Below are 16,613 nucleotides of genomic sequence, written 5' to 3' on the forward strand. Positions count from 1 at the left end.
TTGGGACAATGGTTATTTGAGCCTTCACTTTCGTATTAATGGTCTATGCTTTGGGGCCCCAGCTTTATATGAGAATCTCCTGTTATACTCTCAACCTTGATTGAGTCCTTATTCCAGATCCCCAAGTCCTGTGAAACTAAAAAATAACTATGCTAAGACATGTTAGTTTACAAATGTCTTCAATACCAAACCACGTTCACTGTTCTGCTACTTCACTAGGTTCTCATTTTCATATACTTACCTTTCCTTATAGTACCATGGACCACAATTCGAATGGCACCATTCTACTACAAGAATAGTACGTACCTTATCTTTTTTTTAAACCAACTAATTGATGCATTTGAACAGATTTATAAAATATTTTATTCAGAATTTTTAGCTGTTAATTTAGGTAGCTAGTTCTCCATGTATGATCTCAACATAATGTTTAGTTTCTCTTTTATTTTAAAATGTTTGCATAGGTTTTATTGGCTCCACTACCCCCAATTCATTAATCATCAATGGAGTAGTTGTTTCCAGATGCATTTTTTTTAAATGTAGATGAGGATCTAATTTGTATGGATTATCTTTTCTTTATATAGGTTATACTTTGATTAAAAGATTCCTAAAAAAAATGAAGAAATAAATATGTACATAGGCAGTTTCTTTTTTCTCATTATATTGTTTACAGGGCAATTATTTAAGCTAGAGAGCTGATAGAAGGGTAACATTGTCTATTTAATTTTAATAGTCTGAGAATACTGGAATAAGAAGAGATTTTTTTGTTACTTCCCTTTAGATCTCAGAAGCACCTTGGCAATGGCTGAAGGAAGAAACAATGCTACAGTTACCAGATTTCTTCTCTTGAGATTCTCTGAATTTCCAAAGCTCACCGTTGTCCTCTTTTTAATATTCCTAAACATCTACTTCTTGACAGTGTCTTGGAACCTGGGTCTCATCACCCTGATCAAGATGGACTCTTACCTGCACACACCCATGTATTTCTTCATCACTAAACTTGCCTTCTTAGATATTTGTTATGCTTCTTCCACAGCTCCCAAGATGCTGTCAGATTTCTTCAGGAAGCAGAAATTAATCTCCTTTACAGGATGTGCCATGCAATACTTCTATTTCTCTAGCTTGGGTCTGACTGAGTGCTGTCTCTTGGCAGCCATGGCTTATGATCGATATGCTGCCATTTGTAATCCTCTGCTCTACACAACCAACATGTCCCCCACCCTCTGTATGCAGATGGTGGCAGGATCTTGTATAACCGGATTCTTTGGCTCATTGATCCAACTGTGTGCTTTACTTCAGCTCCATTTCTGTGGGCCAAATGTCATCAACCATTTCTTCTGTGACCTGACCCAACTGTTGATCCTATCCTGTTCTGACACCTTTTTCTTTCAAATCATGATGTCCGTGCTCACAGTGATCTTTGGGTTCACATCTGTCCTGGTTATCATGATATCCTATGGTTATATTGTTGCCACCATTCTGAAGATCACTTCAGCTGAAGGCAGGTCCAAGGCTTTCAACACCTGTGCTTCTCACCTGACAGCAGTGACTCTCTACTATGGCTCAGGCACCTTTGTCTATTTGTGCCCTAGCTCTGATGATTCTTTGAGCCAAAATAAGTTGGCCTCTGTTGTATACACTGTTATAATCCCCATGCTAAATCCATTGATTTACAGCCTAAGGAATAAAGAAATAAAAGATGCCCTAAACAGGTGGAAGAAGAGAACATTCTCCTGGAATTATTGATTATGGGCTGTTTTTTAGGGCCCAGGACACAAAAGCTACAAAACAGTGTGTGAAAAATGGCAATAATAGCTCTTATAAGCCATGTAATATATTGTGTAGCTTTTCATAACTATCTGCTTCCACTCTCCTCCCTGAGAGAGGACTGTAATTCTTTATCTCTTTGAACTCGGGTTTGGCCATATGACTTTTTCAGGCAAATAAAATGTGAGCAGATGTGATATAGCTCACTTCCAGGCAAAGGCTTTCTGTTTATGTGATTTTTCACATTCTCCTTTCCCAATGCCCCCATTAGTGGTTGACTCATATGGTATAAGATGATGATGCAGGAGAGGAGCATCCAGCTGACCCAAGATGTATATATAATGTTAGCAAGAAATAAATAAATTTTGGATTATTTGCTGCTGTAGCATACTCAGGCTATCATAACTGTTATAGAAATTTATACAGGTAGTTGTGTGCTGTTTAAAAAAAAAACAAAAAATTAACAATTGTAAGTTTCTTTAGGATCAGGCAATAGGTGTCAAGGAATCTGTTATTGCCAACTGGAAGGAGAGCAATTTATGTTTGGCACAATAAAACATTTGGTACAACTGAAACTTTTGACAACTTGGAAGGGAGATTATGTGGGAAAATAGAATGCTTGTAGCATGAGTTGGTTGCTGTTAGAAGCATTTAACAAAGTTCTGAAAAATGAGACAAATGTACAAGACAACTGGTCAGAGGCAAACAAGAAGTAAAGAGAATATAGAAAGAGTCAAGATATTTGGGGATTTGCAGAGTTAGAAGAGAAAACTGATTTTCACCTCCAACCAGTAAAGATAAAAATTAGAAGGACTCTGAGAAAAAAAGGCCAATAAAACTCAGCCTTGCATCAAGGACCAAATCAAGGATGCGTCATCACACCCTGTTGTTATAAACTGTCAATGACTGAAGTTCATGCTCAGTAAATCTTTTAATTTGACAAAATGGATTATGTAAAAGAAATTTAGGGAGTTAGGGTGTGACTCTCACAGAGAAGCCTAATGGGCCTAAGATATTTTACATGTATATACGTGGAGAAAGAGAAAGAGAGATCTAAAAAAGAGTTGTAAATGTGGCTGTTGATCTGTAGGGCTTACCTGAAGTCAACTATTAATCTGGACTAACAGAAATTTGACTATTTGAGAGTTAAAAGAGTCCTTTGACCATCAATCTTCAATGGCCAGGAAGCAGACTGAGACCACTGATCACACCCCGAAGGACGAGACATTCTTCAATTTCCTTTTTAAATATGGCCAGGGAGGATAAATGTCAAGGTAAGGACTTTACAGAAGGTGGAACTAAGTATCACAGAAAATAATGGATGAGGGAGAATGAAAATAGTCAATAATCATGGAATAGGTCATATTCTCAATGTAAAGATTCCTCATAAGATCTGCCTAGTAGGATTTTGGGATTGTTATAACTAGTGAGCACTATATGTCTTCTTTTGAATATTTGGTGTGTGGAAAACAGATAACTTGTCATTTAGTTCACGTTTCCAAACCAAGAAGAACAATACAGACAATATTAAGAGACTTCTAGGAATTTCTCAGGGATCCAGTCCCAACTGGAGAAGATACTAACACAAATATGACTGATAAAAGATTAGTATCTAGGATATATAATGGACTTCTATAGACATCTGGGACAGCATCAAGCGCACTAACATCCGTGTTATAGGTGTCCCAGAAGGAGAAGAGCGAGACAAAGGGGCAGAGAATCTATTTCAAGAAATGATAGATGAAAACTTCCCTAACATAAGGGAAGCAGACATCCAGGTACAGGAAGCACAGAGAACCCCAAATAAAATAAACCCAAAGAGGCCCACACCAAGACAGATCATAATCAAAATGTCCAGAATTAAAGATAAAGAGAGAATACTAAAAGCCGCAAGAGAAAGTCAAGTTACATACAAAGGACACCCCATAAGGCGATCAGCTGACTTTTCAGTAGAAACCTTACAGGCTAGAAGAGAGTGGCACAATATATTTAAAGTGCTAAAAGGAAAAAACTTACAGCCAAGAATACTCTACCCAGCAAGGTTATCATTCAAAATGGAAGGAGAGATCAAAAATTTCCCAGACAAGCAAAAATTAAAGGAGTTTGTCACCAAGAAACCAGTGCTACAAGAAATGTTAAAGGGACTGATTTAAGGGAAAAGAGAAGACCACAAATAGGAAAAATTATCTATTCCCATGATAAGAGGGTAATGGATACAAATGCACAAAAAAAAGATTAGATATGATATCAAAAACATAAAAGGAGGGAGGAGGGGAGTTAAAGAGTAGAGCTTTCAGACAGAGGTCAAACTAAAGAGACCATCAATTCTGTATAGAAGAAGAAAGGAACAGAGAAGGACTACTAAAACACTGAGAAAAATAAGTTAAAAAATGGCAGTAAGTACATACTTATCAATACCTACTTTAAATGTTAATGGACTAAATGCTCCAATTAAAAGGCATAGGGTGGCTGATTGGATAAAAAAACAAGACCCATATATGTGCTGCATACAAGAGACACACTTCAGACCTAAAGACACTCACAACTGAAAGTGAAGGGATGGAAAAAGATACTCCACGCAAATGGCAATGAAAAGAAAGCTGGGGTAGCAGTACTCATATCAGACAAAATAGACTTTAAAACAAAAACTGTAAAAAGAGACAAAGAAGAGCATTACATAATGATCAAGGGAACAATCCAACAAGAGGATATAACACTTGTAAATATCTATGCACCCAATGTAGGTGCACCTAAATATATAAAGCAATTATTAACAGACATAAAAAGAGAAATAGACAGTAACACAATAATAGTAGGGGACTTTAACACCCCACTTACACCAACGGATAGATCTTCCAAACAGAAGATCAATAAGGAAACATTGGCCTTAAATGACACACTAGAACAGATGGACCTAGTAGATATATACAGAGCATTCCGTCCAAAAACCGAAGAATACACGTTCTTTTCAAATGGAACATTCTCCAGGATTGATCACATATTAGGCCACAAAACAAGTATCCATAAATTTAAGAAGGTTGAAATAATACCAAGCATCTTTTCTGACCACAATGGTATGAAACTAGAAATCAACTATAGGAAGAAAATCAGAAAAGCCACAAATACGTTGAGATTAAACAAAATGCTACTGAACAACGACTGGGTCAAAAAAGAAATAAAAACATACCTGGAGACAAATGAAAATGAAAATACGACATGCCAGAATTTATGGGATACAGCAAAAGCCGTTCTAAGAGGGAAGTTTAGCAATCCAGGCCTATCTCAACAAACCAAGAAAAATCTCGAATGAACAATCTAACTATGCACCTAAAGGAACTGGAAAAAGAAGAACAAACAAAGCCCAGAGTCAGTAGAAGAAGGGAAATAATAAAAATCGGAGCAGAAATAAATGAAATAGAAACCAAAAAAAAAATAGAAAAATTAATAAAACCAAGAGCTGGTTCTTTGAAAAGATCAACAAAATGGACAAACCTTTACCTAGACTCACCAAGAAGAGAAGGCACAAATAAGTAAAATCAGAAATGAAAGAGGAGAAATTACAACAGAAACCTCAGAAATACAAAAGATTATAAGAGAATATTATGAAAAGCTATATACCAACCAATTCGGCAATCTGGAAGAAATGGATAAATTCTTAGAATCATACAATCTTCCAAAGCTGGATCAAGAAGAAGTAGAGAATTTGAATAGACCAATCACCAGCAAGGAGATCGAAACAGTACTCAAAAACCTCCCCAAAAATAAAAGTCCAGGACCAGACGGCTTCCCTGGTGAATTCTACCAAACATTCAAAGAAGACTTAATACCTATCCTTCTCAAACTCTTCCAAAAAATTGAGGGGGGGGGGAAGCTCCCTAACTCATTCTACGAAGCCAACATTTCCCTGATACCAAAACCAGACAAGGACAACACAAAAAAAGAAAATTACAGGCCAATATCACTGATGAACATCAATGCAAAAATCCTCAACAAAATGCTAGCAAATCACATACAACAATACGTTAAAAAGATTATACACCATGATCAACTGGGATTTATTCCAGGTATCCAGGGATGGATCAACATTCGCAAATCAATCAACGTAATACACCACATTAATAAAATGAAGAATAAAAATCAAATGATCATCTCAATAGATGCAGAGAAAGGATTTGACAAAATACAGCATCTATTTATGATAAAAACTCTGAATAAAATGGGTATAGAAGGAAAGTACCTCAACATAATAAAGTCCATATATGAGAAACCCACAGCTAATATCATCCTCAATGGTGAAAAACTGAAACCTATCCCTCTAAGAACAGGAACCAGACAAGGATGCCCACTGTCACTACTCCTATTTAACATAGTACTGGAAGTCCTAGCCAGAGCAATCAGGCAAGAGAAAGAAATAAAAGGGATCCAAATTGGAAAGGAAGAAGTGAAACTCTCACTATTGGCAGATGACATGATTTTATATATAGAAAACCCTAAAGAATCCACCAGAAAACTTTTAGAAGTAATAAACGAATATGGTAAAGTTGCAGGATACAAAATCAACATACAGAAATTAGTTGCATTTCTATACACTAACAACGAAGTAGCAGAAAGAGAAATTAAGAATACCATCCCGTTTACAATTGCAACAAAAAGAATAAAATACCTAGGAATAAACTTAACCAAAGAGGTGAAAGAGCTGTACACTGAAAACTATAAAACATTGCTGAAAGAAGTTGAAGAAGACACAAAGAAATGGAAAGATATTCCGTGCTCTTGGATTGGAAGAATTAACATAGTTAAGAAGTCCATACTTCCTAAAGCAATCTATAGATTCAATGCAATCCCTATCAAAGTTCCAATAACATTTTTCACAGAAATAGAACAAAGAATACTAAAATTTATATGGAACAACAAAAGACCCCGAATAGCTAAAGGAATCCTGAGAAAAAAGAACAAAGCTGGAGGTATCACATTCCCTGATTTCAAAATATACTACAAAGCTATAGTAACCAAAACAGCATGGTACTGGCACGAAAACAGACACACAGATCAATGGAATAGAATCGAAAGCCCAGAAATAAACCCACACATCTATGGACAGCTAATCTTTGACAAAGGAGCCAAGAACATGCAATGGAGAAAAGAAAGTCTCTTCAACAAATGGTGTTGGGAAAACTGGATAGCCACATGCAAAGAAAATGAAAGTAGACCCTTACCTTACACCATACACAAAAATTAACTCAAAATGGATTAAAGACTTGAATGTAAGACCTGAAACTATGAAACTTCTAGAAGAAAACATAAGCAGTATGCTCTTCGACATCAGTCTTAGCAACATATTTTCAGGCACCATGTCTGACCGGGCAAGACAAACAATAGAAAAAATGAACAAATGAGACTACATCAAACTAAAAAGCTTCTGCACAGCAAAGGAAACCATCAACAAAACGAAAAGACAACCTAACAATTGGGAGAAGATATTTGCAAACCATATGTCTGATAAAGGCTTAATTTCCAAAATATATAAAGAACTCATGCATCTCAACAACAAAAAAACTACCGACCCAATTAAAAAATGGGCAAAAGACCTGAACAGACATTTCTCCAAAGAAGATATACAGACGGCCAACAGATACATGAAAAGATGTTCAAAATCATTAACTATCAGGGAAATGCAAATCTAAACTACAATGTGATATCACCTCACGCCCGTCAGAATGTCTATAATCAGCAAGACAGGAAACAACATATGTTGGAGAGGATGTGGAGAGAAGGGAACTCTCATACACTGCTGGTGGGAGTGCAAACTGGTGTAGCCACTATGGAAAACAGTATGGAGATTCCGCAAAAAATCAAGGATAGAACTACCATATGATCCAGCTATTCCACTGCTGGGTATTTATCCAAAGAACTTGAAAACACTGGTGTGTAAAGATACATGAACCCCTGTGTTCATTGCAGTGTTATTCACAATAGCCAAGGCTTGGAAGCAACCCAAACGCCCATCAAGGGACGAATGGATAAAGAAGATGTGGTATAGGGGCCAGCCCCATGGCTTAGTGGTTGGGTGTGCGCGCTCCACTGCTGGCGGCCCGGGTTCGGAACCCTGGGCGCACACCGACGCACCGCTTCTCTGGCCATGCTGAGGCCGCGTCCCACATACAGCAACTAGAAGGGTGTGCAACTATGACATACAACTATCTACTGTGGCTTTGGGGGGGAAAAATAAATAAATAAAATCTTTAAAAAAAAAAAAAGAAGATGTGGTATATATACACAATGGAATACTACTCAGCCATGAGAAACGATGAAATCCAGCCATTTGTGACAACATGGATGGACATTGAGGGTATTATGCAAAGTGAACTAAGTCAGAGGGAGAAGGTCAAATACTGTATGATTTCCTTCATTAAATAGTAGATAATAACAACAATAAACAAACACATAGAGACAGAGATTGGATTGGTGGTTACCAAAGGGTATGGGGGGAGGGAGGAGGGCAAAAGGGATAATTCGGTACATGTGTGTGTTGATGGGTTGTAATTAGTATTTGGGTGGTGAGCATGATGTAATCTATGCAGAAATAGAAGTGTAATGATGTACACCTGAAATTTATACTATGTTATAAACTAATGTTACTGCAATAAACAAAAAATTATTTAAAAAAATAGAACATACAATGGAATCCTATGAATTAAAAAAAAACAAATGTCTCTGTTAAAATGGGCTAAATAAATTACTTGGAATTTCATGAGGAAATACAAATAATCTTCAAACACATTAAAGGATGTTAAACCTCATTAAATTTAATAGAGCAATACAATTTCACACCCACAATTTAGGTAAAAACTAAGAAGTAGGACAACATCAAGTGTTGACTAGAGCATGCAGTCACAGTCCTCAACTTCTGCTGATGATAGTGTACACCGGTACACCTACTTTGGAAAGCAGTTTGTCACTCTCTAACCAAGGGGTCCTAAAGGACAGTAGTGAAGTGAAATCCTCTTTGTCGTCAGAGTTCCAAGAAGCCCACCTGGTTGTCCAATTTGCATTGTGGAGAAGGCACCTTAGTTAAGAATTTACATGGGTTCCTAAGCAGTTTCAGATAGCTTGACTGGTTGGTCAGAAGCCTGGAAAGAGTAAGACTGGAAGATTGGGGGACAAGAACATCCAGGGAAGAAGTATATGGATGGACCTGTGGAATTGGGCACAAAGCATACAGATTCTTTTGTTACATGTTAATGCCCACCTGAGAGCATCCTTTGCAGTGAAAGTTCTCAACACTTAGATGGACAGGTTGACGAATACGGTGAATACCATCCAGCATCTTTCCTTGTATACTCCAATTCATGGCCACCATGAACAGAGAGTGACCACAGTGGAAAGGTTGAAGGCATTATTTGAGCTTCTCATCAAGGCCAAACTACTGACACTAGTGAATGTCCAATGTGCTAGCAGATAAGCCAAACTTGAGCCCTCAATAGAATACCATGACTCACTTACACCAGCCCACCACTTGGTGGTATGTGTATTATAATGAACTCTACCACCCTGGAGAGGAGAGTGATTTATCCTTGCTTGAATGGGCATGTACTATAAATATAGGTCTGCCTTCCATGCCTGCAGTATCTCTGCCAGTACCACCATCTCAGGGCTTACAGAACGTCAAATCTATCCCATATAACATTGCCTCAGCTCAAGGGACCCAGTTTATGGCAAAGGAGGTGAGCCAATGGGAATATGGCCATGAGATCTATTGATCTTGTATTGTCTGTCATTATGTAGAAGTTCTAGCTTAATAGCTAAATTAAAGTGTGAGATAGAGAAAAATAACTTGTAGTTAAGGTATTACCTTTCAGGAAGCTGTACACGCACTAAACAAGATAGTAAGAAAACCAGTAACTCAATTAAAAACTTTAATAGTTTATTATACAACCATTAAAATACAATTTACAAAGTGTTAAAAACATATGAAAATAATATTGTGTAATAAAAGCTGAATAGGGAACTGTACATATACTATAACCTCATTTTTTGTAAAAATATGAACAGAAAAAAAATGGAGAAATCACAATGATGATAATATTAGCAATAATTAAATTGCTAACATTTACTGAGTGCTTCCAAGCACTGGAGAGGTATTATTTCATTTAAGTTCACCACAATCCTTTTAGGTAGTTGTTCTATTATCACCTCCATTTTACTGATTTAGTAATCGAGGCACAGTGAGATTAAGTAAAAAGATCAAGGTCACAGAGCTCAAAAGTAGTTGTCAGGGTGACGTCAGCATCATGGCGGAGTGGGCTTTCCCGTGAACTCTTCCCCCGACAAGATACAACAAAAGCAACAGTCACAGACCAACAACGGAATCCCAGACAGTGAAAAGCTAGAGCGGAGGGATCCACACTGCCGCACATCTGAGAGCGGAACGTGCTGGGCCCCCTGAGGAAGTGGGGAGAGGTAAGGAGAACTCCTCTCTCTCCCCATCAGATCAGCGATCCTCGTCCGCGCGGCTCCCAGAGAGGGGGGAGGGGCGGCCCTCGGCGGGGAAACCGTGGCTCTTCGGACTCTCTCAGCCAGTGGGAAACTCCCGCACAGAGGACTCAGAGGAGCCACAGGGCTACCATCAACATCTGAGCGCCCCAGAGAGCAGATAAAGAGGGGCAAACGAGAAGCCTCCCACATCAGGGACCCAGAGGGCAAAAGAGAGAGCTCCCCCCTCCCCGCAAACCGGACTCTGCAGCTCAACCAACCAGACCAGACCTAGCCTTCCGGGGCAGACCAGACCAAGTGATCCGCGACAGACCAGACCAAGCGATCTGTGGCAGACCTGATCAAACGACTGGACCCGTGGATCGCAGCGGGAAAAAAAAAACAAAACTGCGGATCACAGCAGAAAAACCGGGGCAGAGCGCAGGGGGCTTAGACTACACAGCCCTTTACAACCAGACAGTGGCGGCAGGTGGAAATTGCAACCAGAGATTTCCAGGATGAGGAAAAACAAAACCAACACAGGAACCACAATGCAAAAATATATGAAATCACCAGACCAGAAACAAAATGACAAGGACCCAGAAATCAACCGCGAAGACACAGAAATCCATAAACTAAATGACAGAGATTTCAAAATAGCTATCATAAAAACAGTCAACGAAATACGAGACAACACAGACAAACAATTCAATGAGATTAGGAGTTTCTTCACAAAAGAGATTGAAATCATAAAGAAAAACCAATCAGTGCTGATGGAGATGAAGAACACAATGGAGGAGATAAAGGAGAATCTGGAATCTTTAAAGAACAGAGCTGACAATATGGAGGAAAGAATTAGTACTTTAGAGGATAGGAATACAGATATGCTCCAGATGGAAGAGGAGAGAGAACTAAGACTAAAAAGAAATAAAGAAAGACTCCGAGAAATATCTGACTCTATTAGAAAATGTAACATAAGAATTATAGGTATTCCTGAGGGAGAGGAGAGGGAAAGAGGAACAGAGAGCCTATTCAAGGAAATAGTAGCTGAGAATTTCCCAAATCTGGGGAAGGAGCAGGAAATACCAGTAAGCGAAGCCAACAGGACACCTATATATATTAACAGACAAAGGCCTTCACCACGACACCTAGTGGTAAGGCTAGGCAGGGTCAACGACAAAGAAACAATATTAAGGGCAGCTAGACAAAAACAAAAAATAACGTACAAAGGAACTCCCATCAGGCTCTCAGCAGATTTCTCAACAGAAACTTTACAGGCTAGAAGAGACTGGAATGATATATTCAAAATACTGAAAGACAAAAGCTTTCAGCCAAGAATACTCTATCCAGCAAAAATATCCTTCAAATATGATGGAGAAATAGTAACTCTCCCAGATAAACAAAAGCTAAGGGAGTTCATGGCCACGAGACCGCCACTACAAGAAATACTCAAGAAGGCCCTCAGGCCTGAAAAAAAGAAGAGAAAGGGAACACAAAGCTTGGAGGAAGGAGAAAAGTAGGTAGACAAACTCAGGAAAATAGTAGATCTTTACCGGAATAGGTTAGCAACTACTTAAATACTAAATTCAAAGATCAAAGGAAGAAATTCACCAAAAATAAATTTAACCTCATCACTGTAAACACACAGCCACAACACAAGATAGAATAAGGTATAACAAGAACAACTTAGAAGGGGAAGAGGAAAGTGACTGAATTGACTTAGTATAAGGAAATAGGAGGCCATCAGATAATGGACTATCTCATACACAAGATTTTTTGCCCAAACCTAAAGGTAACCACTAAACAAATAATCAAAGCAAAACCACATATGATAAACAAAGAGAAAACTAGAAGAGTCATAAGACAGAACAACCAAACTGAATTGGCAGTTCAAAACAAATGGGACAAGAAACAAAGGAAATGCAAAGGAACCAGAAAATAAGTGACAAAACAGCAACATTAAACCCTCATATATCAATAATTACCCTAAATGTAAATGGATTGAACTCTCCAATCAAAAGATACAGAGTGGCAGGATGGATTAAAAAGCAAGACCCAACAATATGCTGCCTTCAGGAAACACATCTTAGCACTAAAGACAAGCACAGGCTCAGAGTGAAAGGATGGAAGACAATACTCCAAGCTAATGGCAAACAAAAGAAAGCAGGTGTTGCCATACTCATATCAGACAAAGTAGACTTCAAGATAAAACAGGTTAAGAAAGACAAAGAAGGGAAATATATAATGATAAAAGAGACACTAGATCAAGAAGACATATCACTTATAAATATATATGCACCCAACATAGGAGCACCAATGTACGTAAAGCAACTATTGAAAAACCTAAAAGGAGAAATCAACAACAACACAATAATAGTAGGGGATCTTAACACCCCACTTACAGCAATGGATAGATCATCCAGACAAAAAGTTAATAAAGAAATAGTAGACTTAAATGAAAAACTGGACGAGATGGACCTAGTAGACATATACAGAGCACTCCATCCAAAAACAGTTGACTACACATTCTTCTCAAGCGCGCATGGAACATTCTCTAGGATAGACCATATGTTGAGAAACAAAGCAAGCCTCAATAAATTTAAGAAGATTGTAATCATAACAAGCATCTTTTCAGACCATAATGCTATGAAACTGGAAATGAACCATGAAAAAAAAACTGGGAAAGTGACAAAAATGTGGAGATTAAACAGTATGCTACTGAACAACCAATGGATCATTGATGAAATTGAAGGAGAAATCAAAAACTATCTGGAAACAAATGAAAATGATAACATGTCATATCAAACCATATGGGATGCAGCAAAAGCGGTCCTGAGAGGGAAACTCATAGCGATACAAGCCCACCTTAACAAACAAGAAAAAGCCCTAATAGGCAACCTTAAATTACACCTAACAGAACTAGGAAAAGAAGAACAAACAAAGCCCAAAGCCAGCAGAAGGAGAGAAATAATAAAAATCAGAGCAGAAATAAATGAAATTGAGACCAAAAAAACAGTAGAAAGGATTAATGAAACAAAGAGTTGGTTCTTCGAGAAGATAAACAAAATCGACAAACCCTTAGCCAAGTTTACTAAGAAAAAAAGAGAAAAGGCTCAAGTAAATAAAATTAGAAATGAAAGAGGAGAAATTACAATGGATACCACGGAAATACAGAGGATTATAAGAGAATACTATGAGAAATTATATGCCAACAAATTGGACAATCTAGAAGAAATGGATAAGTTCTTAGACTTATACAACCTCCCAAAATTGAACCAAGAAGAAATGGAGAATCTGAATAGACCAATCACAAGTAAAGAGATTGAAATAGTAATCAAAAACCTCCCAAAAAATAAAAGTCCAGGACCAGATGGCTTCTCCAGTGAATTTTACCAAATATTCAAAGAAGATTTAATACCCATCCTTCTCAAACTATTCCAAAAAATAGAGGAAGATGGAACACTTCCTAAATCATTCTACGAGGCCAACATCACCCTGATACCAAAACCAGACAAAGACAATACAAAGAAAGAAAATTACAGGCCAATATCGCTGATGAACATTGATGCAAAAATCCTCAACAAAATATTGGCAAACCGAATACAACAATACATTAAAAAGCTCATACACCATGATCAAGTGGGATTTATACCAGGGACGCAGGGATGGTTCAACATCCGCAAATCAATCAACGTGATACATCACATCAACAAAACAAAGAATAAAAACCACATGATCATCTCAATAGACACAGAGAAGGCATTTGACAAGATACAACATCCATTTATGATAAAAACTCTCAATAAAATGGGAATAGAAGGAAAGTACCTCAACATAATAAAGGCCATATATGACAAACCCACAGCCAACACCATACTCAACGGGGAAAGACTGAAAGCCATTCCTCTGAGAACAGGAACGAGGCAGGGCTGCCCACTCTCACCACTCCTGTTCAACATAGTACTGGAGGTTTTGGCCAGAGTAATTAGGCAAGAAAAAGGAATAAAAGGAATCCAAATAGGTAACGAAGAAGTGAAACTCTCACTATTTGCAGATGACATGATTGTATATATAGAAAACCCTAAAGAATCTGTTGAAAAACTATTAGAAACAATCAACAACTACAGCAAAGTTGCAGGGTACAAAATCAATCTACAAAAATCAGCTGCATTTCTATATGCTAATAATCAACTAACAGAAAGAGAGCTCAAAAAGATAATACCATTTACAATTGCATCAAAAAGAATGAAATACCTAGGAATAAATCTTACCAAGGAGGTGAAGGACCTATACAATGAGAACTACAAGACATTATTGAAAGAAATCCATGATGACATAAAGAAATGAAAAGATATCCCATGCACGTGGATTGGAAGAATAAACAGTTAAAATGTCTATATTGCCTAAAGCAATCTACAGATTCAATGCAATCCCAATCAGAATCCCAATGACATTCTTCACAGAAATAGAAAAAAGAATACTAAAATTTATATGGGGCAACAAAAGACCCCGAATAGCTAAAGAAATCCTAAAGAAAAAGAACAAAGCAGGAGGCATCACAATCTCTGACTTCAAAACATACTACAAAGCAATAGTAATCAAAACAGCATGGTACTGGTACAAAAACAGACACACAGATCAATGGAACAGAATTGAAAGCCCAGAAATAAAACCACACATATACGGACAGCTAATTTTCGACAAAGGTGCTAAGAACATGCAATGGAGAAAGGAAAGTCTCTTCAATAAATGGTGTTGGGAAAACTGGACAGCCACATGCAAAAGAATGAAAGTGGACCACGTGCTATCACCATTCACAAAAATTAACTCAAAATGGATCAAAGACCAGAAGGTGAGACCTGAAACTATAAAACTCATAGAAGAAAATATAGGCAACACACTATTTGACATTGGTTTTAAAGGAATCTTTTCGGATGACATGCCTACCCAGACTAGGGAAACTAAAGAAAAAATAAACAAGTGGGACTTTATCAGATTAAAGAGCTTTTATAAGACAAATGAAACCAGACTCAAGATGAACAAACAACCAACCAGCTGGGAGAGAATATTTGCAAAACATACATCTGACAAGGGGTTGATCTCCATAATATATAAAGAACTCACACAATTGAACAACAAAAAAACAAACAACCCGATCAAAAAATGGGCAAAGGAAATGAACAGACACTTCTCCAAGGAAGATATACAGATGGCCAATAGGCACATGAAAAGATGCTCAACATCACTAATCATCAGGGAAATGCAAATCAAAACAACACTAAGATACCACCTCACGCCCATTAGAGTGGCTATAATCACCAAGACAAAAAACAACAAAAGTTGGAGAGGATGTGGAGAAACAGGAACCCTCATACACAGCTGGTGGGAATGCAAATTGGTGCAGCCTCTATGGAAAACGGTATGGAGATTCCTCAAAGAATTAAAAATAGAGATGCCCTATGATCCAGCCATCCCACTACTGGGAATCTATCCAATGCACCTGAAATCAACAATCCAAAGAGGCTTATGCACCCCTATGTTCATCGCAGCATTATTCACCATAGCCAAGAAGTGGAAGCAACCTAAGTGTCCCTCGACTGACGATTGGATTAAGAAAATGTGGTATATATATACAATGGAATACTACTCAGCCATAAAAAAAGACAAAATCGTCCCATTTGCAACAACATGGATGGGCCTGGAGCGTATTATGTTAAGTGAAATAAGCCAGAAAGAGAAAGACAAACAACGTATGATCTCACTCATATGTGGAATATAAACCAACACATGGACAGAGAAAACTGGACTGTGGTTACCAGGGGCAGTGGGGGTAGGGGGGTGGGCACAAGGGGTGAAGGGAGTCATATATATGGTGATGGACAAACAAAAATGTACAACCCAAAATTTCACAATGTTAGAAACCATTAAAACATCAATAAAAAAAAAAAAAAAAGTTGTTAAGTCAGAAGTCAACCCAAGCAGGTTCATCCAGAGCCTGAGCATGTAATCACCAAAACCACAATGAATGACAATTCTGATAAAGACTTCAAATGTTGGCTGACCACACAACTTGGTTTGCCTGGGACAATCTTGGTTTATACTTGTCGTCCTGACATGATTATTAATAACTCTTCTTTTCAAGACCCAATTTGTCCAGTTTGGATAATAAATAATATGATCACCCTGCCTTGAGATTCCCTCCCAGATCTCATGATTCTAAAAGTTTGGAAAGGAAAATTGGAACTTGATTCAATTGGGTCATGAGAGACACATGATAATGCAGAGAAATGGAACCAACTGGGAGCATTTCTCCATTTGTTTTCTCCATCCATCCCTCTAAAGAATAATTAACTGAAAATAGCACCTTTTGTTAATTG

At 37.8% G+C, this 16,613-nt stretch overlaps 1 protein-coding gene across 1 annotated transcript; it reads left to right on the forward strand.

The window, feature by feature from the left end:
* Positions 1-798: 798 nt before the first annotated feature.
* On the forward strand, positions 799-1,771 carry LOC131395549 (olfactory receptor 5AN6-like). The gene has a single exon (XM_058527410.1). The coding sequence runs from the start codon at positions 799-801 to the stop codon at positions 1,741-1,743; it is 945 nt and encodes a 314-aa protein (XP_058383393.1). The 3' UTR covers positions 1,744-1,771.
* Positions 1,772-16,613: the final 14,842 nt, after the last annotated feature.

The sequence above is a fragment of the Diceros bicornis genome, chromosome 31 (assembly GCF_020826845.1).
Source record: "Diceros bicornis minor isolate mBicDic1 chromosome 31, mDicBic1.mat.cur, whole genome shotgun sequence".
In the NCBI taxonomy this organism is placed as follows: Eukaryota; Metazoa; Chordata; class Mammalia; order Perissodactyla; family Rhinocerotidae; genus Diceros; species Diceros bicornis.